General features: G+C 41.7%; 3 protein-coding genes across 4 annotated transcripts in view; 1 reads left to right on the top strand and 2 right to left on the bottom strand.

Annotated features, from left to right (window-relative positions):
- Positions 1–516: 516 nt before the first annotated feature.
- On the bottom strand, positions 517–9,335 carry Tmem126a (transmembrane protein 126A). 2 transcript variants are annotated; one of them, XM_048360742.1, is made up of 5 exons: positions 9,226–9,335; positions 7,097–7,195; positions 3,021–3,214; positions 1,693–1,807; positions 517–731 (listed from the first exon to the last, which is right to left on the bottom strand). In XM_048360742.1, exons 2-5 carry the CDS (start codon positions 7,186–7,188, stop codon positions 539–541), a joined length of 594 nt encoding a protein of 197 aa, XP_048216699.1. In that variant the 5' UTR covers positions 7,189–7,195; positions 9,226–9,335; the 3' UTR covers positions 517–538. The 2 variants fall into 2 exon arrangements, with proteins under 2 accessions (XP_048216699.1, XP_048216698.1); XM_048360741.1 differs by having other exon boundaries at positions 9,201–9,323.
- A 4,025-nt stretch (positions 9,336–13,360) lies between these two features.
- Tmem126b (transmembrane protein 126B) lies at positions 13,361–20,360 on the bottom strand. The gene is made up of 5 exons (XM_048360754.1): positions 20,289–20,360; positions 16,467–16,588; positions 15,205–15,398; positions 13,798–13,909; positions 13,361–13,563 (listed from the first exon to the last, which is right to left on the bottom strand). Exons 1-5 carry the CDS (start codon positions 20,349–20,351, stop codon positions 13,389–13,391), a joined length of 666 nt encoding a protein of 221 aa, XP_048216711.1. The 5' UTR covers positions 20,352–20,360; the 3' UTR covers positions 13,361–13,388.
- A 1,262-nt stretch (positions 20,361–21,622) lies between these two features.
- The window catches only part of Dlg2 (discs large MAGUK scaffold protein 2), a 1,704,707-nt gene continuing 1,702,977 nt past the window's right edge, over positions 21,623–23,352 (top strand). The window contains exon 1 of the mRNA XM_048360010.1: positions 21,623–22,559. Within this exon, the coding sequence (XP_048215967.1) occupies positions 22,541–22,559 (19 nt within the window). The 5' untranslated portion in view covers positions 21,623–22,540. The remainder of the gene's footprint in view (positions 22,560–23,352) is intronic.

The raw sequence follows: 23,352 nt of genomic DNA, 5'->3' as shown, positions 1-23,352 counted from the left end.
CTCAGGGCCTGGGCACTGTCCCTGAGCTAGCACCCTACTGCTTGAGCCACAGCGCTACTTCAGGCTTTTTCTGTTTATGTGGTACTGAGGAATCAAACCCAAGGCTTCATGTATGCTAGGCAAGAACTCTACCACTAAGCCACATTCCTAACCCCACATACATTTTTTAAACTGTTCTTTCCTTTTTGGTTTTGTGAAGTCTTCATTGGAAACTATGGTATTTTGTTCCTTTAGATGACATTAGGTACTAATGTGAAGAAGTGGTTTCAACAAGAAGAGGCAATATTTGGCAAAGTAGAGTCATTAGTGTTTTGTTCCTTTATGATGCTTGCCTCACTTAGGTAAGGCAAGTGCTCTGCCATTCATTTACCTCACCAGGCCTGATGTAATGCTTGTTTGCCTTGAGTAGTAGTCCTTACTATGTTGTACTGTGTAGCCTTTTGTTGTAGGACATAGAATTATATACACTTCATTTGATAACTTAAAATCTTTATATATTTAACATCAGAGACAGGCTATTTTCACAAATTTATTTGTTTTAAGTCATTTTTAGTTCAGGTTCAGGTAACTGAAGAGCCTTTATAAGTAGCTTATATTGTCTAGATCCAAGGTATGCTGCAAATGCAGTCTGAAGTAAAATGGGAAATAACATCTTTCTAAAGACAGGCTTAGAAATTCTGATCCAGTAAGTTAACATGTTTGCTTTATCTGGTAGCAGTGCTGATCCATACCTATGAGAAAACATGGAGATACTTCACTACAAAAAGATTGCACCAAGTAGCAAACCTACATACAAAACATAGTTAATCATAGAAGTTTTAAGATAAAATTATTTAAAGACAATTCCACTCTTCAATGCCTGTTTTTCCTAAAAGCTGTCCTGCTTTCTTTTGCCCGGTTCCCCAGTTTACCTGTGGTGGGTCACGTAGAATAGACGTTTCATAGAAGAGTTCAACAGTGAATACCAGAATTACTTTGGAATAACAGGCTTATAGCTAAACAATTTTGGATAGAACTTGTCTGGAGTCAAAGTGTTGAATTTTAAAACTCTTATATATATCATGCTAGGCACAGTACTTACTTGCCAGTATAGTGAGCATTCAATGCACAGATTTGTTTGTTTTTTTTTTTTTTTTGGCCAGTCCTGGGGCTTGGACTCAGGGCCTGAGCACTGTTCCTGGCTTCTTTTTGCTCAAGGCTAGCACTCTGCCACTTAAGCCACAACACCACTTCTGGTCGTTTTCTGTATATGTGGTGCTGGGGAATTGAACCCAGGGCCTCATGTATACGAGGCAGGCACTCTTGCCACTAGGCCATATCCCCAGTCCAGATTTGGTTAGTTTTGAACTACACTGAGGTATCTTTTTTGCACAAGGCTAGCACCCTACTGCTTGAGCCACAGCACTACTTCTGGCTTTTTCTGTTTATGTGGTACTGAGGAATCAAACCTAGAGTTTCATGCATCTTAGGCAAGTACTCTACCTATAACACATTCCCAGTCCCTTGATTACTTAAAAAAAAAGCAACCAAACCCCCCAAAACCCATCTTATCTACTGATCATCCTGATCAAAAATTAAAAATGCCTTTGGGTCTAAATGCCTTACAAAAATAAAATACATTTATTGTTTTAAGTTCTGAGTTTTCTAAGTAGTTATTACAGATTTTTAATGATTATGAGAAAACAATCTTACCTGGCTGCTAAACCACCATTTACAGGAATAGCCAAGATAATAGGGTACAGACTACCCACAACTAAACCAATCAGTCCACCCCGTGTCACCGTACAGGTTTCACAACTCAAATTACCTAGGAAATAAATCTGTTAGTTCTACAAGTGCTGGTCATAGGTTGCCACTGTCAAACATTGCTTCATTTAAGTTTCAGATATTTTCAGGCAAAGCAGCACATGGAATTCTGTACCTTCCCGTTCACAAGTATAATTAGGGATGAGGAATATAGTTCTTGTAGAGCACAGGCATATGTGGGCAACTCCACAGATTTGATCCCCAGCATCCAGACAAAGTGTAATTACATGCATGTGTAACCTAACATAGCCAGAAAAAAAACTGATAAATAGCACCGCAGTAAAATAAGATAATCTAGTTGGTTTTGGACTGAGTTCTAATCATCTCAAGGTACAGGCAGTACCTAGCTTTCTGCACTTGTTTTGTATCAGCTGACTTGGGTTAGTATTTTCACTCTAAGGCTTACCTGGCAGTAAGTTTTCCTATTGATCAAGTTTTTTCACACTGACTATGGGGAGTCAAACAAAACACTAATTCACTTAATCAAACTTGGAACCACATTTAACAGGGATAGACTACAGTTCTATTATTAAATTATTAAAGGATTTTTTTTTTTTGCCAGTCCTGGGGCTTGGACTCAGGGCCTGAGCACTGTCCCTGGCTTCTTTTTGCTCAAGGCTAGCACTCTGCCACTTGAGCCACAGCGCCCCTTCTGGCCGTTTTCCATATATGTGGTGCTGGGGAATTGAACCCAGGGCTTCATGTATGGGAGGCAAGCACTCTAGCCACTAGGCCACATTCCCAGCCCCCTCAAAGGACTTTTTTTGATAAGTGTTTTCAAGCATTCAGCACATGGTAAAGTTCCCAAAGTAAGTTAAACATCTCATCTTAATACGTGCATGTAATACTTTAAAGAAGGTAATAGTTTAATTCCCCCCAAATACTTCCCCCTTTAAAGAACTTGTCTAATGTGTGTGTCAGTATCTAAAAACAAAGTTTTAGAACTAAAACCACACACAATGTTTCAAATTATTTCTTCCAAGTATCTTGAGGAAGATACATTTGGAATGGAAAGTAATTAAAATTAATGTGCATATATCTTTTATTTGGCTAGTAAATTACCCTATTATGGACCCTGTCACATAACAGCCTAGAGAGATTTAGTCTTATCAAATAACCCCATTATATATATATGTGTAGCATGTTGTTACTTGATATTAATATTTAAGTATTAACTAAGTTAAACTCTTGGATGACAGTGAAATAGAACTTACCTGTACTCAAGGGTAAACTTACAAAACCTTTGTAAGCCACATTAGCTGTCAAGAATGGGATCACTACCATCGGCAAGCCAGATGCCACTGGAGCCTTTGTCACATGCAAGATGCGTCGATAAAGACTGTTAGCTATTAGGCCACAGAGAGCAGCATTCAGCCCAACATATGTTGATCCATGTTCAAGGACGTTCCTGAGAAGGTGAGAATATTTTTTTGGTTACGTTTGGCTAAGGTCTCCAATTCTGGAATATGGTACAGAATTTGCCAGGACGTTGGGAAAAACATGTCTATTCCTTAATAACTACATAGAACCAAATCTTAAATCATATTATGCCAGATCCTTATTCTAAAAGGCTTTCAAATTAGGTCAATATCTAAGGATGCAGAGGTACACTTAAGAGTTTGCTAAGGGGCTGGGGATATAGCCTAGTGGCAAGAGTGCCTGCCTCGGATACAGGAGGCCCTAGGTTCGATTCCCCAGCACCACATATACAGAAAACGGCCAGAAGCGGCGCTGTGGCTCAAGTGGCAGAGTGCTAGCCTTGAGCGGGAACAAGCCAGGGACAGTGCTCAGGCCCTGAGTCCAAGGCCCAGGACTGGCCAAAAAAAAAAAAAAGTTTGCTAAATGTATTTTGTGGTGTTTGTGAAGGATATTAATACAGAAGATTTCCCCACACTATGTATGAGAGACAGCTTGTGCAGAGTGAGGTGGATGGCTCTCCTGAGTTCCCACCATATCCACGCAGTGCTTCTCCAGTGCATCCATCATAAGGTTCTGAGGACCTTATAATCAGAGACTTACAAGTGAGGCTTTACCCTCCACAAAGGCGTGCTTAAGTTGGTTTCACATTCACTCCAGAGTGTGCGGGAGCATCAGTCTCAGGACTGAGGATGGGGAAAAGCACTCCCAATTCAAGTGAGTCTTTGCAACAACATACTGAAAAATAAGTTGATCTGAGAGTAAAGTGAAATGAATTTTAAAGTCAATGTATTTGTAAATTTAGAGCCCTGTTCTGTGTATTCTTTAGTTCTGGAAAAAAATAACTTAAAAGTTGTCATTGAATATTAGAAATACAATTAATTATTTTTACAACTTGTATTGCATCCGTAGTGCAGTTCACTCCCTTAAAGTTCTCATTACTCATAATTAGCCAAGTCATGTCTCATCTCATGATAGCTTCTGAAGTTTGTACTCATTGAAATGTTTTTTCTCAGATTGCCAGTAAACTTCCTACATTGTACAAGGTATTATTTTCTTAACGTGCCACTTTGTATTCATAATGATGCCTGTCATTTCAATCATTGAGAACCTATTACATGTAGCAGACTTCGTAAATGTGTAAAAACTTACCCCCTACCTTCAAGATTTGCATGGATTGGAGAAGACTATAATACAAATCTATAGAAATGGTTCAGGAACTTAGGGTACAGATGATGTTTAAATGAGTGAAGAGAGCCTAGAAAATATGCTAAATAATCATGGAAAACATATAAACGTGGAAGGCCTGCTTTTAATGTAGGCTAATGGAAAAGGAAATAAGCAATTAGTCTAAATTTCATTAGTCTAAAATTTTATTTCATCCTTAACCATGTGAAGTATGTACTGTCCCAGCTTTAATTATAGGAGCATCTCAGAGAGATAATACAACTAGTCCAACTGGAATCTGATAAGCACACTTCATTATCTTCCAGCAAGATTTTAATTTCCTGAAAGGTTTGAATTTTCTAATAACTAAGTCATTTAAGACAAGAGAGTCATTAGCAGTCCCTCCAAATTTCCAAGAAATTTCTATTCAACTACAGTGAAACCCATGGAGTTTCTTTTTTTGGCAAGGCATATAAGAAAAAAAGCAGACACATGAAATAGGAGACCAAGCTTAACAAACAGTAGTGAAATATAAGAAATTTATAATTATTCCCTAGATGAGAAAGTGAGGTGGCTGGGAATATGGCCTAGTGGCAAGGGTGCATGCCTCATAAACATGAAGCCCTGGGTTCGATTCCCCAGCACCACATATATAGAAAACAACCAGAAGTGGCACTGTGGCTCAAGTGGCAGAGTGCTAGCCTTGAGGAAAAAAAAAGCCAGGGACAGTGCTCAGGCCCTGAGTCCAAGCCCGGACTGGCAAAAAAAAACAAACAAACAAAAAGATAAAGTGAGGTGTTTGAGGTTCATGTACTTCAAAATATAGCAAGTTACTGTTAATCATATTTAATAGTCTGACAATGAAATAAGTGATGAGGCTCCAAAATATAAGATGTAAAAAAACAGAAATTGGAAGAAGGCAAAAGATTAGGGCATTGTCACATGCACTGATTAGGTGCAGTGTTTGAGAGCAATTTATTATATCCAATTAAGTCTTTACTTTGCAGGTCTAGGTCATTTCCCAATGCTCTTTTAGTTTGGTGTAAGTTCCAGTGATAGCCTGCTTTCTTCTCTTCAAGGCTGTTGTCTTCTAATTCGCATCCATCTTTATACCTTCCTGTCTTTCAAGTTTCAAGAGACACAAGAGATTCTTTTACTTGCATTAGGAAGATAAGTTTCTGCCTGTGTTGTGGGGAAGGGGGATTGGTGATGACTACACAGCTTTTCTACTCTAAGTTCTTAGTACTTGGTTTATAGACAGCAAGATTGCAATTTGTGTAGTTTTCACACCTGAGTACAGGAAGATAATTCCAAAATATATTTCAAATCCTTTCCCTTTCATCTCAGTGTTATGTATGCAACCTTCTGTGCTTACCAGAATGCCAGAGTGACTATGGTACTTTGCTGGCCTTCCTCTTCTACCTTTCTCTTCTACCTTAAATCTGCTCTCCAAAAATGCAGCTTTAACATTCACTAGGAAAACTAGTTGGATTGCATTTTCCTGCTTAAATTTCTTGTTTCTTATGTCTGCTTGTCTTACACTTCAGTAACATTGATTTGTGAGAAACTCTTCGGCCTAGGAATAGGTAATCCCTGGGAGACATTGTCCTTCCCTCTTTCCAGGCCAGCTCCTTTTCATCCTTCTAAAGGTATCATCCATTTCACTGAAATGTAACCTAATCAGATATTACTGGTTGTCAAGGTAAACTAACAACATTTTGTGGAAATACACTGTGATTGCCTTAAAAAAGTCAGTATATTTCCTTTAAAAATCTTTAGGTTTCAGTGGTACTGGAGTTTAAGCTCTGGGCCTTGTGCTTGCTCAGCTGGTGTTCTACCACTTGAGCCACACCTCTAAGCCCGATTTCCACTGGTGATTTTACTTTTCTGCCCCAGTTGTCCTTGAACTGTGATCTATTAGATCTCAGCCTTGGAGTAGCTAGGATTACAGGTGTGAGCCACCAGTGCTTGGTTCTTGGCAATATCTTAAAGATCTTTACCCATTCTCTAATTTCTCTGGCATTTACTCTTTCTAGCCACAGGTTTGTTACACTTTACACAAGTAAGCATACTAATGGAAATTAGAAATGAGTTGGGAAGGAGTGCTTTAAGTTTTGTTATTTAAATGTTTGTGGAAATATTTACATGTGAGTAGATAAGCTAAATTATCATGTAATTACATTATGTCCAGAGACACAGACATAGCCAGCCTCAAGTTCCAAAATTAGCTATGCAATGTTGACCAAAATGGTTATTCTCTGAGCCTCAGTTTCCTCATAAAAAGAGAAGGGCCACTGGTGGGTGGCTCACACCTGTACTCAGGAGACTGACCAAGGTTTGAATAGACTCCATCTTCAGTAAACGACCAAAATTCCAAACTGGAGGTGTGGATAGTGCTAGAGTGCCAACTATGAGCAAGAAAGTCAAGGAAGTACATGAGACTAAGTTCAAGATCTGTTACCCCAATCCTCCTTCTCCCAACAAAAAGAAAAAAAGTGCCTCATTTCCTTCTGATAGCCTCTGTTATAAGCCAAGTACACATGAGATCATGAAACAATGATGCAAATCTACTTGCTGAAAGGTGTTTGAAAGTTAGGGATACTAGGGCTGGGGAATGGCTTAAGTAATGGGTCACTTGACGATGATGTGCAGTGCCCAGACTTTAAATGTCAGTAACAAAAGAAAAAGAAAGCTTAAGGGAACTTACCTGTCTGTTTCTGGAAGTTGGTTAATTTTTCTGGTTATGATATCAAAAATTAAGTTTTCCTTGATAGTATCACCTGGTTTATGATTTTCCATCTTGAACCTTTATAGAAACATGAAAACATTATTTTTCAAGTCCACAGAAAAACAAAACTATTTTAAAAGCTTTCCGAAGATTGTAAATATTTAGTTAAGAAAGGATTGCAGACTAAATTCATGATTTGAAAATAAGCACACAAAAGAACCCCCCCCACCAAAAAAAACCCTAATAAAATAGAAAACAAAACATGAGGAATAACAATTTTTTGAGAGGGCCGGCGATGTGATTCAAGTAGTACAGCACCAGCTGAGTGGCAAAGTGAGTAACAACAAAGAAACTTTTAGTAAATACCGAATATTTTCACAATCCCTAAAAATATCTCTTGAACAATTAACCTTCGTATTTTTTTGAGATAGGGTCTCCCTAATTTTGTTTGGTCTGGCCTTAAACTTGAATCCTGCCCCTGTCTCCCAACTAGCAAGAATTACCAGCATTGTACCACCATAGCCAGATGACAAATATTTTAACTAGCACTTCTCAAAAAGAGGAATGTTAAACTGAAAGTATCTCAACTTCAGTACAGCTGGGAAAATAAAATCACAATAAGGTGGCAACAGGTATGTATTGGTTACTGAAAAATCTGACAATTCCAATTACTGCTAACAAAGCAGTTGAAATCTCATGCAGTTGGTAAAAGTATAAATTGTACTGCATGTGAGTGCAACCACTTTGGAAAAAAAAAACGTGTTACTAGTAAGGGGAGAACATATTCAGCATTTCATTTCTAGGAAGGTAAACCTTAGAGTGGGAGTCAGTAAATTTTCTACTAAACAGCCAAACAAAAATTCTAAGCTTTACAAGTAATATAGTCTTAGTTGAATAAGAAAAAGGAAACATTTAACATTGTAAAAATCATTCTTGGCTGGGTGAACATAACAAACTTTAGACTACCTGGGCTTACCAATAGTTTTGTTGATTTCTACACTAAATAGGAAGAATGTCAAGAGTAGGGGAATGGTGAATGAGTTTAAAAATAAAGATTGGGCTAGCTAAACACGTTGCAAGTTAACAGTTTAGAAAAACAAAGGTTGCAGCGATTCAGGCTCCTAAACCCAGCATTTAGGAGGCTGAGGCAGAAGTATAAAGAGTTCAAAGCTAGCCTGGGTCTACTCAGCACAACTCTGTCTTAAAAAATACAGTTGGAAAAGAGAGGGAGGGAGGCGTGAGACTATAACTTGTTTGAACTTCACTGTACCTATCTACGGAATTATCACAGCGAACCCCCTCCCCCGTCCTGTTAATATGTGCTAGTTAAAAATAAAAGCGGGGCCTTGGTTGGAAGTCTTTGAGATCTGGAAGATGGCAAAGTTCAAATGCTAGCCTGCGCAGACAAGTTGGCTTCATCCTATCTCCAAAATAACCAGCAAAAAAGGGAGGGATGAAAAGTGGTTCAAATAGTAAAACAACCAGCCTAGCAAGTTCAAGGCCTTGAGTTTAGACTCTATTGTCACCAAAATAATAAAGTCAATTAAAAACAAAACAACCAGAAAACAAAGGTCCAGGATAACATAGCTTTATGAGTGGGATTCATCTGCTACAAGATTATAGCATCACTTCAACAAATACATATAAAAGTCATGTGGAAAACGTTGAGTCACTGAAATTTAGCATCTAGATTTAAAATTAACCGAGGGGCCGACCGCTGGTGGCTCACGCCCGTCATCCTAGCTACTCGGGAAGCTGACATCTGAGGCCCGTGGGTTCAAAGCCAGCCCGGTCAGGGAAGTCCTGGAGACTCTTGTCTCCAATACCCCGCAGAAAACACGGAAATGGCGCTGTGGGCTCTAAGTGGTGGAGCGCTGGCCTTAAGCAGAAAGGGCCCGGGTCCCGAGATCAAGCCCCACAACGGACAGAAAAGAAAAACAACAACAAAAGGTACAACAAGGTTTAGGTCAGGTGTCCACGACTTAAAGCCCCGGCGGGCCCGCCGCCCCCCTCCTCCGCCCTCGTTCCCTTCCTGAGTGCCGGGGGAGGGGGGGAACTATGTCGCCACACCGTTCTTCTTCACCTCTTTCCCCCCAGAAAGACGCCACCTCCCCGCGCAGCCGGCTCCCCGTTTCCTCCAGGGCGAGGGCTCCGGGCTCGCTACAACCTTCGCGCCCCTGGCCTGGGCGCAGCCATCTTTGGCTGACACGTGACTCGGAGAGCCCGCCCCTTCCGGTAGGAGGACTTCCGGCGTGCTGCGCTGCTGGGGGGGCGGGGCGGGGAGAAGTCCCTCCCACCTCTCGGCGCGGGAAAGGCAAGGCGTGGAGGAAGTGGCTCGGTGAGATAGAAATTGTGTGGCCCCGAACCCCGCTGTTTCGCGGGAAATCCTGGGCCCGCCCCTTCCGGTCGGTGGCGTCTGACTTCCGAGGGTGGTGGTCGTCTGTGAGACAGGAGGGAAAAGTCATTCTTCTCCCTTGTACAGTGGATACTCACGTATCCAGTAACGAGGCTGGAAGGGTGGCAACTTTCAGGTAAATACAGAGAAAAACTGGGTAAGCCAGCTCTATTCTGATGTTAGCTGTATTTTTTTGCGTGTGAATTTTTTTTTGTTTACTGCTACTGATTTATACTCTGACCCCTAATTTCATGTTTAGTGGTGTAATTTTGAAATTAATAAATGTTCTTGCAGTAACAATGGAATCAGTGATTTTAATAAGATTTAATACACTGAGATTTTAAAAGATAAAACTATCTAAACCAGGGGGCTGGGGATATGGCCTAGTGGCAAGAGTGCTTGTCTCCTATACATGAGGCCCTGGGTTCGATTCCCCAGCACCACATATATAGAAAACGGCCAGAAGCGGCGCTTGGCTCAAGTGGCAGAGTGCTAGCCTTGAGCAAAAAGAAGCCAGGGACAGTGCTCAGGCCCTGAGTCTAAGGCCCAGGACTGGCCAAAAAAAAAAAACAACTATCTAAACCAGACACAAAAGAATGCTAAATTTAAGTAGGTGGCGGGCATTACACTTGAAGGGTAAAAGTCAAAAAGTATAAAGTATTTAAAGAGATACTTCATAGGTGGCTTGTCAGTTTGTTAAAGGAGAAGGAAGGGTAGTTAAATCCTCTTTTATTTTTTTTTTGCCAGTCCTGGGCCTTGGACTCAGGGCCTGAGCACTGTCCCTGGCTTCTTTTTGCTCAAGGCTAGCACTCTGCCACTTGAGCCACAGCACCACTTCTGGCCTTTTCTATATATGTGGTGCTGAGGAATCAAACCCATGGCTTCATGTGTATGAGGCAAGCACTTTTGCCACTAGTCCATATTCCCAGCCCTAAATCCTCTTTAGTTAAATGAAGATGTTCAGTTTCTCAACTTAGAAAACCAAACATTTTTGTAAACATTTTTATTGTTACTATAAAAATCATGGAACAGAGGGGTTACACTACATAAAACAGGTAAAGGGCACATCTCTTATATATTTTTTCTTGTTATTATAAAAGTGATCTGCAGAGGGGTTACAGTTACATAGGTCAGGTAAAGAATACGTTAATGCATTTCTTTTTGGACAGTGTCACCGCTTCCCTCCCTCTCTCCTAGTTTTTCCCTCCTGGCCTCACCTACAAATTATGTAATTCATTTTCAACATGGAGACAACCAAACTCTTAAGGCAGAAGAAAGACAAAAGTTTCAATATGAAACAGATCAATACAGGACCCCACTAGTTACCACTATTGTTACGGAGTCCTAATATGTTTGTGATTCCTTCCATCCATATTGTTCAAGGCAGCTAGTTACAGAGATTTTTATTTTAAGATTAAATTATGCCTTACTATAATTTTTGTTCAATTTCAAGGTGACTCCAAAATCACTTTGAGCTATGTTAATACTCACTGTGCTTGTTTGCATGTTTGGCTTTTCATTTCTCAACTCTCCCAAGTTTTTAACATCACAGCCATGCTGCTTCCCCAGGACCATTCTCCATCCCTAGATTTCACATGGCTGCCATCTTATTATTTTTTTTTGGCCAGTCCTGGGCCTTGGACTCAGGGCCTGAGCACTGTCCCTGGCTTCTTTTTGCTCAAAGCTAGCACTCTGCCACTTAAGCCACGCGCCACTTCTGGCCGTTTTCTGTATATGTGGTGCCGGGGAATCGAACCCAGGGCCTCATGTATACGAGGCAGGCACTCTTGCCATTAGGCCATATCCCCAGCCCTGCCATCTTATTTTTTAAATCTCTGATTTTTCTAAATAAACCTTGGCTTTCCTTGACCATTAGTCTATTAACTTCCCTTTATCCTGTTTCTTTCAAGGTATTATTTTCTTCACCAAATATTTCATGAAACTTGCTCACAGAATAGTGAGCAAAAACAATTGTAATTGTGTGTTCTGTGCTATTTTTGAGATATACAGGCGACTGTTTGGGACATTTCCCTATTTGGAATATCCAAAATCCTTTCCAGAAGAAAAGTTCTTGAGGGGAAATTCACAGTGGCATTGCTTACTCTTTTGTGACTTGAACTATCCTTTCAAGAGTGTTTGCATAGTGGTCTTTGAAGTTTCTGATTATCTTTCCCTTTGAGTCAGAGGACAGACTTGTTTTCTGAATAGCCTTATATTCTGCCTTCTTTAGAAACAAAGTTTGAAAAGTTTTGTTTCTAGTCCCCTTGTGGATGTAAGGTTCCCCTATGGTTGCTTTTCCTCAGCACACACATGGCGGGTACACACGTATAGCCCTACCTCCACCTCACGGCTGCATGCGCAGCTGAATGTTCGCGCTGCATGCCTCCTAGGCCTCTTTTCTCATCACTGGCTGACACAGCGGAAGTGGAACTGGTTGGCTGCCACCCTACTGCTGCTTAGGAACTATTTAGTCATCACTTGATTCAAAACTGTACATTACAGTGCAACAGCCACTACCCACATGTGGCTATTGGCCACATGAACTGGGATTACAGGCGTGCGCCACCAGCGCCTGGCTGGAGGACTCGTGGATTCTACCTGTGTCGCGCTTCCAGTTATCCTCCATATTTTAGGAAAACGTTATTTCAAACAATGTAGCTGAACTTTGGGTTGTTCACAGAGAGACAAATGTAGCTACAAATTACGAATCTGTAATGCACCAAAAAATCTACTTACACCAGAGAAACAAAACATGATTTATGTCCTATTTTTTATTTAAAATGATTGCATTTTTTATTTTGTAAATGTTTGAAAACTCAAGAACGAAGAGATTATTTCAGTTTCTTATACATTGTGTCCATTTCTTCTACCAATAAAATATTGGCACATAGCTAATCCAAATCAGAGAAAATAGAATCTGACCACTTGTTAGCTACCTACACTGCTACTACCACAGTCTATTGGGGATCATCTGAACTACCTACAGAGTCCTGTAGGGCAAAGAAAATTCCTGGGACGTGGTTCTCATTTCAATGCTAATAAATCTCCTGAGAGTAGTTGATCAATAGATCATATTTTTCAAAGAGTAATCAGAAAAAAAAGGACTTGGAGCTGCTGGAAATGATATATTAGATCATGTTGTCAATTATAATGATAAACTGGACAAAGTAATGCTTCTTTCCCATTTCCTGGAGTTCATTTTGATAAATATTATTTTATGTAATCAGAGGCATTGTGCTTTGTGTTTATCCACTGTGTGAATGCCTAGGGTCCTGTATAATTGAAGTATTTTTTAAAGTCACAAGAGAGGTATGCAAAACACAGAAGGAGACATAATTTTTTCTTTGCTTCTCTTCTTCCTTTTTTAGCCCTGCTGGGGATCCCAGCCAGAGCCTTATGTGTGCTAGGCAAGCACTTTACCACCTTGCTGTGTTCTCAACCGGGGCTTATCAGCATATCATTCTTGAGAAGGGGAAAATGCTGAGTGAAATCTGAGTGGAATATTTATCTAGACATTTCCCACCCCCCACGAACATTACTTAGCTTTTGGGTTATATGGGAAATAAAGGACTCCTAGAAAGCCATATTCTTTTCAGTGTAAACATTTTAATATTAAAGATTGAGAATTTTAGAAAAACTGGAAATGGAGAGGCAGTGTGACCTAAGGAGCAAAGCTACCAGGAGGGGAAAAAAACCCACCACATTTGTTTTATAATAACATTCATTGAATTATTACATATTTATTAAGTGTCTGACATGTACCAGGCAAATAGAACAGAAACAGGAGTTATTTTTCATTCTTTCAGCAATGGCTATGTCTTCAATAAAAAAAAAAAACACAATCATTCTTCTGTGTTAGTGTCCATTTATTGTTCTTTACATATAGTTTTCACGTGTGCGTTCATATACTGCATAATGTTGTAGACCATTAAATAGTCCAAAAAATGTGTGGAAGATCAGCGGAATCAACATTAGCTTAATATCCGTTTGACAAAGCAGCACCCAGTGGAGTAAAACTCTTCCTTTTGGTGGCAGTGGGACCGTGTGGTACCTGAAAACAATTACCCATGTCTCTTGGATGCAAAGGCTATCAAAAGTTACTTCATTTTTCCTAAACTGAAAATTTGCATTTATAGATCTAGCATGCAGATACAGTACAAAAAAAATTGGCTAAAGTATTGTTTCAATTAGAATGTATCAATGCCTAAAGAATAAAAAAGAGTTTATTTAACCTACAAAAAGGAAAGGAAAGAAGAAAGGAATAAAGGAATGGACCAGGACTTACTTGACTGCAAGACGTCCATTTTTAGAAAAAGCCAAAGCAGTGGGATGCAACACGCCACACATTATACTAACCAGCAAGCTTCTCAGGGCACAATTTTCCTTGCTTATGTTACCTAGAGAAAGAAAGGACATTTTATTTTCCTCTCAAATTCAGGATAAGAGGACTAGAGATATGGCTTAAGTGGTAGACCTTCAGTGAGAAAAAACAATTAAGGACATGAACTCTTAAGGTAATGTTGCTTCACAAAGTATCCAGTGTTCTTTGTACTATCCTTAATCACAGTGAAGCAGTAGAAAGAATATTAGAAATTCAAAGTCTATATCTTAAGAGACTTAAAGCATCTTTATAAAATATTCTTTTGATTCCTTTAGCTGAAGGAGAGTTACCACTTACGTATATGCTTGTAAAAATAATTTAATAGGTGGGCTGGGAATGTGTCTTAGTGGTAGAGTGCTTGCCTTGCATGCATGAAGCCCTGGGTTTGGTTCCTCAGTACCACATACACAGAAAAAGCCAGAAGTGGCGCTGTGGCTCAGGTGGTAGAGGGCTAGCCTTGAGCAGAGAGGCTCAGGGATGGAGCCCAGGCCCTACCTGAGTTCAAACCCCAGGACCAACAACAACAAAAAAAACAATAGTTAACTAGCAGGTGAGTAACCTGATTCTCAGTTAATACATGTATCATCTACTATGCGTCAGGTAAGCTGTGCTGATAGAGTAGTGCATATAAGAAACCTCTTAGCCAATTTACTAGGAAAATATTGAAAAGATAATCGTAAGTGCACGCAATGCTTTGGAGGTAAAGTGTAACAGAATGTACCTAGAAACTTATAATGAGGGAATTATGAATGGTTCCATGGAGATAGGATGTTTAAGGAAGGACCTGAAGAATGAACAAGGACTAGAAGCTCCCTCAGTAACTAGCTGTGGAAATAAAGGTAAGGTGAGGAGGCAAGGAGTAACATTACAAGTTCATAATATGCTGGAAACTGTGTTAGGCATTTAGCATAGAGGACTTTTATATCTTCGACCATCAAGTGATGTAAGTACTGTAAGTCCTAATTCATGAATAAGACATTCAAAACTCAGGGTTTAAATGAATTGCCCAATGTCATAGAACTTAAATGGTGGAAGTAGGATCTAAAATTGTGTGCAAACTATCTCAGAACCTGTTTCCTCCATGTATCAGTACTTGAACATGCCTCAGTGTTGGTTGCTTACCTCTAAAAGAAGAATAATACTTTTAGCCTTGCCTGACCAGGATTATGTCGATCAAATATAAAAATATACGTCAAGATACTTGCAAGGAGTAATTACACAAATATACAAATGTAAGAGATTATCAGTAGTACATTAATGAGTTCGTGGTTACTTGGACATAACCACATTAGATAACAACTTTCAATTTACCTGAACACAAAGCATCAGTTACAAGGAGCTTGTAAGTAACTACTGAAGATAAAAATGGAAGTGTAGCCAATGATGTAAATGTCTTCAAAGTATCATAATTGACTTTGAAGCAACTTCTGAAGACCAAGTTTGCTGATATTCCAGAGATGCCAGCTGTTGTTCCAAGGAGGAATGTTCCCCTTATATTTAAGGCCCTAGGACGGCAAGCACAGAAAAAATTAGGTTTAATGCAATATTCTTTTCTTCAGTAGTAACTTGCTATTACATATTTACTCAGCATCAAGTAATTCTTGTGCACTCACTATGTGAAAGATATTTTCTAATTGATAAAGATGGGGAAGTAAAATGCAGAAAGAAAAAAATTCTCACCCTTCTTGGAATTTTCATTCTATGGGAAAATATGCTTCTTTTTAGAATTCTTTTGTGGCCACAAATGAATATAAATATATTTAACTGTACCCAAATTGTGTAAGATATTTTTTCCCCAAGAAAATCTTCCCTGTAATTAAGATTAATTTTACCTAGAAAAATTGTTGGTTAGACTGTCTACAAAATATCTGTTAATTAGTCCATATACATTTAAAACAATGTGTTCATGATTTAAAAAACCTTACCTAAAGACTTAATAGATTTAGTTTTACTTATTGACTTCTGCCTAAATCCAGAAAGTTCTAAAGTTTAAGGTCAACTGTACTTTGACTTTATTCTTGAGCTCTATCAATCTGGAACCCAAAATAGTAATGAGGTTACGTGTATACCATGGACTCTGGATTCCTTTTCCACTGTACTACTGTATCTGAAACAATCAATCTTAAAAGTGACTTCAGTCCTAATTTTTCATTAGTGAAATACGAATACCTGTACTAATGGTTTTATTCTAATTGCTTAGAATTTACTTTTCTTTTTTTAGTCAGTCATGGGGCTTGAACTCAGGTCCTGGGCACTGACTGAGCTTTTCACTCAGGGCTGGGGCTCTACCACTTTGAGCCACAGGGCCACTTCCTTGCTTATAATTTAGAAAAAAAAAATTTGGCTAATTGGTTGAGTTGGAGTCTAACTTTTTTCCTAGCTGGCCTTGAACCACGATCCATCTCTTGAGCAGCTGGAATTACCAGTGGGAATGACTACTCCTGGCTCTCGATTTATTTTCAAACATGCATTCTTCATATAGCCAACTCAATAAAGTTAATTGTTTCCTAGATAATTCTCTGGAATCATGGCCAGTCAAAAGATGTACAAATAAAGTTGAGTATATCTCTTACTTTTCTTTTCTAAGAGATTCAATTTTTTTTCCTATGATATCCATGACCATTGGTCTTCTAAGTTTTGCATCTTGTAGGGAAGGAGTCGGATGACCTGGTGGGTATACTGCCATCTTGGTGTCCTGGAAAACACAACATTCTGCAGCCATCATCACCAATAATGTAACACTAAAGAAAATCTTACCAAATCCAGCAGACTCAGATAGTAAAACATTTGAGTCTAGTAATGTGCCAGACCCTATGCTATCTGCATTTATACATTTTAAGCAAAGGATTCAATAAAAATGTATCTGCTAGACAGTGGCTTCTTTTTTCCTAATGGGCTAAAAAAGAAATTTTATGTGACCTTATGAAACCAGGTATAAGTAAAGTACATAAAGCACACTGAGAATGCTTTAATAAACAGATCAGTAGAAAATACATTCCCATGAAATAGGCATTCCTATGAAACTCAATACATCAAAGCATCCTACTTTTGGTTATTCCTACCACTTAATTTCAGTGCCTCTCCACTCATAGTTCATCAAATGGATTGCATTGGATTTGCAATGTGCTGACTTTTCCCAGAGGCACAATGAGGCTTCTTTGTGGACTGTTTATTTATGACGCCCTGGGTATGTGGAGGGTGAAGGTGGAAAGCTCGCCTTCTGTTTGGCAGGTGGTGAGGAGGAGGAATCTGGGAGTAAACTCCTATTTACTAGCCAAGGGCAGTGAATGCTTATCAACTTCGCTCATTTACCCAGAAGAGATTTGCCAATAAATCTAAATTAAGTTGAAGATTAGAATAACTTCGAGACAAGTTCTATCACCAGCCTTTACTGGCTTTAGTTATTTCACATTAGCCATTGCACTAACGCTTTGCCTTCCACATTGTTTCAGACTTTAACTTGCTCATCATTTCATGACTTTGCTTTTCAAATCTTATTTTCAAAGTGAAGTTCAGATGTTTGGCAAACAAATCCGTCCCAATCTGACAATCCCTTTCCTCTCTCCATTTGAGATCCTAGTATGGAATCTGTGCCATAGTCATACAAAGCTCCTGACTGTCCTTGTTTTTGGGGTTTGTTTTGTTTTGTGATCTGATACTCCAGCCTAACCTCAGGGCCTTGAGATCTCAGATTGACATGGTATTCTACGACTTGAGCCATGCCTTCAGTCTGGCATATTTGTTTTTTTTGTGCCATTACTGGGGTTTGAATTCAAGGCCTAGGTACTGTTCTTGACCTTTTTTGCTGAAGGCTGGTGCTCTACCACTTGAGCCATAGGTCCACTTCTGGCTTTTTGATGGTTAATATGAATCCCATGGACTTTCCTGCCCAGGCTGGCATTGAACTTCTATCCTCAGAACTCAGCATCATAAGTAGGTAGGATAACAAGCATGAGCCACTGTTCCTTGCAAATTATATTTTGTTCCCCAGTCCCTAAATGTATCTCTTTTATCTATGCTGTCAAATATTTCCTACTGCTGTTCTTTTAAACCTCTTTTGTTTGAAGTTATTTTTTCCTTGTTTTGTGACTTCATTGCTGCTTGTTTATTGTTCCATTTTTTTTGTCTGTTGTTTACTTGATTAGTTTTGCCAGATCTTTCTTTTTTTTTAGTTGTCAGGATGTTAAGCTACATGCTTAAAGTAGTGATTACATATACATTTCGTCATACCTGTTATCCCCTTCCTCATTTTTCTCCCTCCTTTCCTCCCCTCCAGCCCCTAACTCCATCCCCTTGCTTTATTTTTTAAAAAACCAAAATATAAAATAAAATAGAGACTTATCCTTAATGTCCATTGTCACTCTAGTCTACAATGCTTATGTCCTCTATGATTAGTAACAATTCATTCCAGATCAGGTGATATATACATATACATCTCTGTTCTTTTGATTTGTGTAATCTGTTCCTTCTTTTTCTCGAATTCCCCCCCACCCCTTGAGTTGCTTTGTTTGTTCTCAGTGCGCGTTGCAGCTGTTGGGCCCTTTCTACTGTATTCCTCCCCCCCCCCCCCCCCCCCCCCCCCGTTTTCCATTCATTCTGATAGACAGTGGCTTTTTGAATGACACAACTGGCAGGGTAATGATGATCTCTGCTTTTGCAGGTAAGAAAACTTATGTTAACAGAGGTTGACTTGCCACTGAGACACTAAGCTTTTGTTTTCAGTCATTTTCTCTTCTTATTCCACGACAGTTCAAGGCCCTACCTCTCTTCATCTATGGGTGGAAACACTTGCTGTTGCCAATTTATCCTCTCTCATGGAAGGCTAAGCTCAGGTTGGAAGCAGGGGGAGAGCACACATTGCCTTGGAGAGAAGAGAAAAAAATCTGTTCTCTTATTAGATAGAGTGTTCCTATTTGGGAATAGGCAGTGAATTATTGCTACCTTGGTTTACTTAAGATAGACATCCAGTTTTCCAGTAGTGTCTGAGGTGAAAGCTGGGCCTTTTTGAGGATGTGAGGAATGACTGTATGGTATATCAGCAAGGCTGACCTCAAGGCCTAGGCTCTGGGGCTGGAGGCTCAGGGGGTCCCCAGGGTGAGGTAGGCATCATTGCCAACACTGAGGAAGCAATAATGTTCTTGTATTGTATTTAGAAAACAAACAGTGAGGCTCCCCAGCCCTAAAGTTTCAAAAGGATGCTTCCACAATTGTTTTTCTCTAGGTAAGACCTTTGGGTCTTTGTAAAGTTTTAATAACATTTTACAAGCCCGTTGGCATTCTGTTATTTTCGAAGTTAAAGAGCTGTTTAAGTCCTGTGTCAGTGGCTCATACCTATAATTGTAGCTCAGTGGAGGCGAAGAGTATCATGACTCAAAGCCAGCCCAGGCAGAGTCCCTGAGACTTTTATCTTCAATTAACCACCAAAAAGCTGGAAATGGAACTGTGGCTCAAGTGGTAGAGCACTAGTGTTGAGTGAGAAAGTTAGTGGCTAGCTTCTAGGCCTGTAGTTTATGTATTAGTACACGTACACATACGTATACGTACACACACGCATGCGTTTTGTTCTACACACACACGTTTTGTTCTATCACTTAAACAAGGAAATATAGATACTGCGTACAAATCCCAATTTGTGGTTGCGAATGTTTACTCACTACATAGGTAAGACAAGATATACTGATGCAAAATTCAGTTTTGTTTATTTCTGCCAGTCCTGGAGTTTGAACTCGGGGCCTGGGCAGTGTCCCTCAGTGTGTTTTTGCTCAAGTCTAGCACTCTTACCACTCGAACCACAGCGCCACTTCAAGGTCAAATAGTACTAAGCTAATGGAAACGAGATGGCAAGAATCTGAGCGCCTCGTCTTCTTTGCAAGGCGTGGTTCAAGAACCGACTGCTTTCCTCACACTTCCATTATTAAACCAGAACATGGACTAGTAACTTTCCTCAGTCACCAGTTAACTTTAGTTTTTGGGGGGACTAGAACCCAAGGACAGCCTTCATGCTCGATTCTCTATTATCAAGTGCACCCTGTGCCCTCAGAAGAATCTTAGTAAGTGCCGACAGGGTTCGAATCCACAGTCCATCTTCAAATTGTCCTGGGGTTCCCCGCCCTCCGCCCCCCACACAAATGTTCCGGGGTCCGGCCGCGTGCTGTTCCTCACACGTCATCCCTTCACCTTCAAGATCGTGAGAAGCGGCCGTGCACCTCGGGCGAGCGAGCGAGCGAGCAGGCGCCCCCGGGGAGGGAGCCCGGGCCCAGGGATCCCGAGGGGAGCGGGCGCGGGTGACGGGGGAGAAGCAGCTCGTGGGAAAGAGGAGGAGGGGGCGCGGGAGGCGGGGGGGGAGGGGAGCCCTAAGGACGTCACCACCCACGCCACCGCGGGTGCGCGCCTACCTCGGGCCCGCCGTCTCTCCACGGTACCACACCGGCGCCGGGCCGGAGCGGGGGCGCCGCCATCTTGACGCCCCGCGTGACCCGCGGAGTGGGAGGGGACCCAGAAGCGGAGGGAGGTGGGGCGCCGGCGGTGCGCTCGCCGCTCTCCTCCGCAGCCGGGCCCCGCCCCTTCCCCAGTGGAAAGCCACGCCCTCCAGCCCGGCTGCGATTGGGCGCGGCCTCCAGCCAGGACGGCCGCTCATTGGCTCCGAGGTAGTCCGGGCCCCCTGGTGGGCCCGCCCCCCCCAGGTCCACGCCCCGCATCTTCCCTCAGGGGGCGTGTGTCCGGCCGCCCGCTCCGCTCCGCTCGCCAGCTGAGGAGGACGGGGGTGCGGGCGCGTGGGCACGCGGCGGCGCGCCCTTCCTTCCCTCCGGGCCGCGGCGTTGAGCTGGGCATGGCCGCCGGTCCCCGTCAGTGGCTGAGGCGCTGGCCTCTCGGTGTCCCATGTGTTAGGGAAGCCACCCTGGGCCCCCTACGAGCCTCCACCTGCCGCCCCAGCGCGGGAAGACCAGACCCGGCCGGCCTCCCCTCCTCCCCGGCCTCCCCTGCCCGGGCTCGGGTCCCCCGCGCTCCCGGCCTCCCCTCCTCCCCGGCCTCCCCTCCTCCCCGGGCTCGGGTCCCCCCCTCGCTCTGTCCGCGTCGCCCGCGGGAAGGGCCGGGACAGACCTCCACCCCCTCTCCCGCCCCCACCCCCGTCTCCTCCCCAGAAAGCCCCCCGGTGTCTGCCCGCGTTTCGGGTCCGGGGGGAGGTGCCCGGCGGGGGGGAGGGCCTGGCCCGCTTGGGTGCCCGTGATGAAGTGCCCGGCGGTTCCTCCCCGCCGTGGCCACCCCCGACCCTCCGGGCTCCGGGTCTTGGTGGAGCCAAATCCGAGAGGGTTATATAATTTCCAGTGCCGCCGCCGCTGTTTCTCTCGGCCCGAGGGAACGCTCGGTCGCGTGGAGGGGTGCAGGACATTTCGGGGCTCTTCTAGATAAGGCTGGGGAGTGGGCAAGCGCAGAGAAATGCCTTTAAAACTGCCAAAGGAAGGTGGGTAGTTAGCTGCGAGAGAGCCGGGGGGTGGGGTGGGGTGGGGGGTGGGTGGGGAGGTGCTGGTGGGGGGGGGGGGAGGAGGGCGGGAAGAGGTGGATGTGGACACCACCGGGCAGCCGCACTCCCGTCTGGGGAAATCTCGGAGGAGCGTTTGCTTTGCACGCCTGACACTACTACAGCGTCCCTGGAAAAAAAAAAAAAAAAGCAAAAAAAAAAAAAATCACCTTTGGGCAAGGTTTGGTTTCTGCTCGCCAAACAGTCTCGGTGTGTTTGCTCGCCGGTTAGGAGGAAGCTGCTTGGATGGGAAGAGAGAGAGATGGCAACGAGGTGAATAATCAATCCAGTGTGAAGAAGTCGGCTCCTCCGCCAATGCATCCCTGCATCAAGTGCCCACTGAGTAGCACTGTCCCTTTAATGTCTTCATGCCAGGGGATGGCTTTCCTTCTTGTCAATCCTCTCGGGTAATGGTTATGCATGGGAGGACCCGAATCGTAGGGGCTTTAAGGATCAAGCCTTGGGGGCAACTTGGACAGAGCAGAAGAAAAATAGGAAACTGGCAGCAAGCTGGATCCTGTATGGTTGAGGGGGGTGAGATCTGCAACTTCTGGTCCATTTCGTAGAAAGAGGCCTTTCGACCTGTATTCTGCCCCCAGGAAACTGTTCAAACTCATGCACCTTTTTGAAGAGACCAAAGAGGTGTTTTTTTCTCAAGTTTTTTTTTTTTTGAAGGGGAGTGGGAGGAGTTTGCTTTTTTTTCTTTTTTTTGTAAAACAAGGCCTTTAAATCAACAACCAATTCATATTTGGATTTGATCATGTATAATGAGACAGCTGTCTAAATTTGGGTTGTGCCTTCATTGAGTTACTCATTGAACTTCCAAAAATGTTGCTGTCTGAAGAGGAGTTGTAGTCCTGTTTCCTATGGTTACGATAACTTTCTCACCTTTTATATTGAAAAATTGAAAACAAAGTTATTTTTTTCTCTAAACTCTGTGAGCAGTGTAAAAAGTTTAGTTATGGAAAAAATGCATCATTGTTTTCTTTATCTGAAATAGAAGACACAGCCTGGGTATCAAAACTGAATAGTGTGCAACAGTTACCTGGCACTCGGTCTCAATACAGCTGGATCAAACAGAGACTTGAACAGAGAGATTGAATCCTGTGGCAGTGGAAAGACCCAAGAATGCCAGTCAAGAAGAAAGGTGGGCTATGAGGTTCCTATGTAATGTATGATTTTCTTTGCTTTTGCTATTTGTAACTTAAATTGTATTCTATTGAAGAGTGAAATATTTTTTCCTGGGGTTGAGGGAATGTGTTTTGTAATCATATCTTGTCAGTAATATTTTGGTATGGTAAAATCAAATATTTACTTGTAGATATTTGAGAGTTTATAAGACAGGCTGCCTGTATCAGTATGTGTTAAAGGGAAAATATTCCCTACTGTCGCTTTGGAGTCTTCTTTAGCTTGTTTCCTTAGCTTGTTAAACTTTAACAGGTTTAAACAGTCTGAAAAAAAAGAAACTTGTACAATGGAGCTTCTTATGGAATTAATATTTATTGGCTAATTACATAGCTACAAAAGACATCAAAGTACTTTTGTTTTCATCAGACAAGATTTATCATTTATATTTTGATTAAAAATTCATATTTGGCTTTATTTACCTAAGATTTGTGTTAAATCTTTAGGGATAGAGCAAAACTTAGGTAATTTCTATTTTCTGGGAGGCTTGAATTATTCAATAACCCGATTGGCAAGCTCTCCAAATGGGGCATATGCTTATTTTTTCTTCCCTACATTAACTTTTTCTACTTGAAATTGATCAAAATCCACTATTTAGATCATACCTTAGGGATTCAATGTAACCAAGATCTACCTACATTTACTTTATTGGAAAGGAGTGTGATGAAATCAGATTTTGAAAATCTGATACTGAAGATGAGATTAATGATAAAGAGTTTCTGGAATCAAAATTTAATACACCCTTGAACTCTACT

This window comes from Perognathus longimembris, chromosome 13 (genome assembly GCF_023159225.1).
Source record: "Perognathus longimembris pacificus isolate PPM17 chromosome 13, ASM2315922v1, whole genome shotgun sequence".
Lineage (NCBI taxonomy): Eukaryota > Metazoa > Chordata > Mammalia > Rodentia > Heteromyidae > Perognathus > Perognathus longimembris.
This window is presented reverse-complemented; position numbering and strand designations above follow the sequence as displayed.

Coding starts and splice junctions, on each gene's coding strand:
- Tmem126a (XM_048360742.1), bottom strand. CDS start 7,188: ATGGAAAATCATAAACCAGGTGATACTATCAAGGAAAACTTAATTTTT. Junction 3,215..7,096: donor CAACTTCCAGAAACAGACAG/GTAAGTTCCCTT, acceptor TCACCTTCTCAG/GAACGTCCTTGAACATGGAT. Junction 732..1,692: donor AATGGTGGTTTAGCAGCCAG/GTAAGATTGTTT, acceptor GTTTTCTCATAG/GTATGGATCAGCACTGCTAC.
- Tmem126b (XM_048360754.1), bottom strand. CDS start 20,351: ATGGCGGCGCCCCCGCTCCGGCCCGGCGCCGGTGTGGTACCGTGGAGA. Junction 15,399..16,466: donor GAATCTCTTAGAAAAGAAAA/GTAAGAGATATA, acceptor TTGCCGTCCTAG/GGCCTTAAATATAAGGGGAA. Junction 13,910..15,204: donor AACTGATGCTTTGTGTTCAG/GTAAATTGAAAG, acceptor TTCTTTCTCTAG/GTAACATAAGCAAGGAAAAT.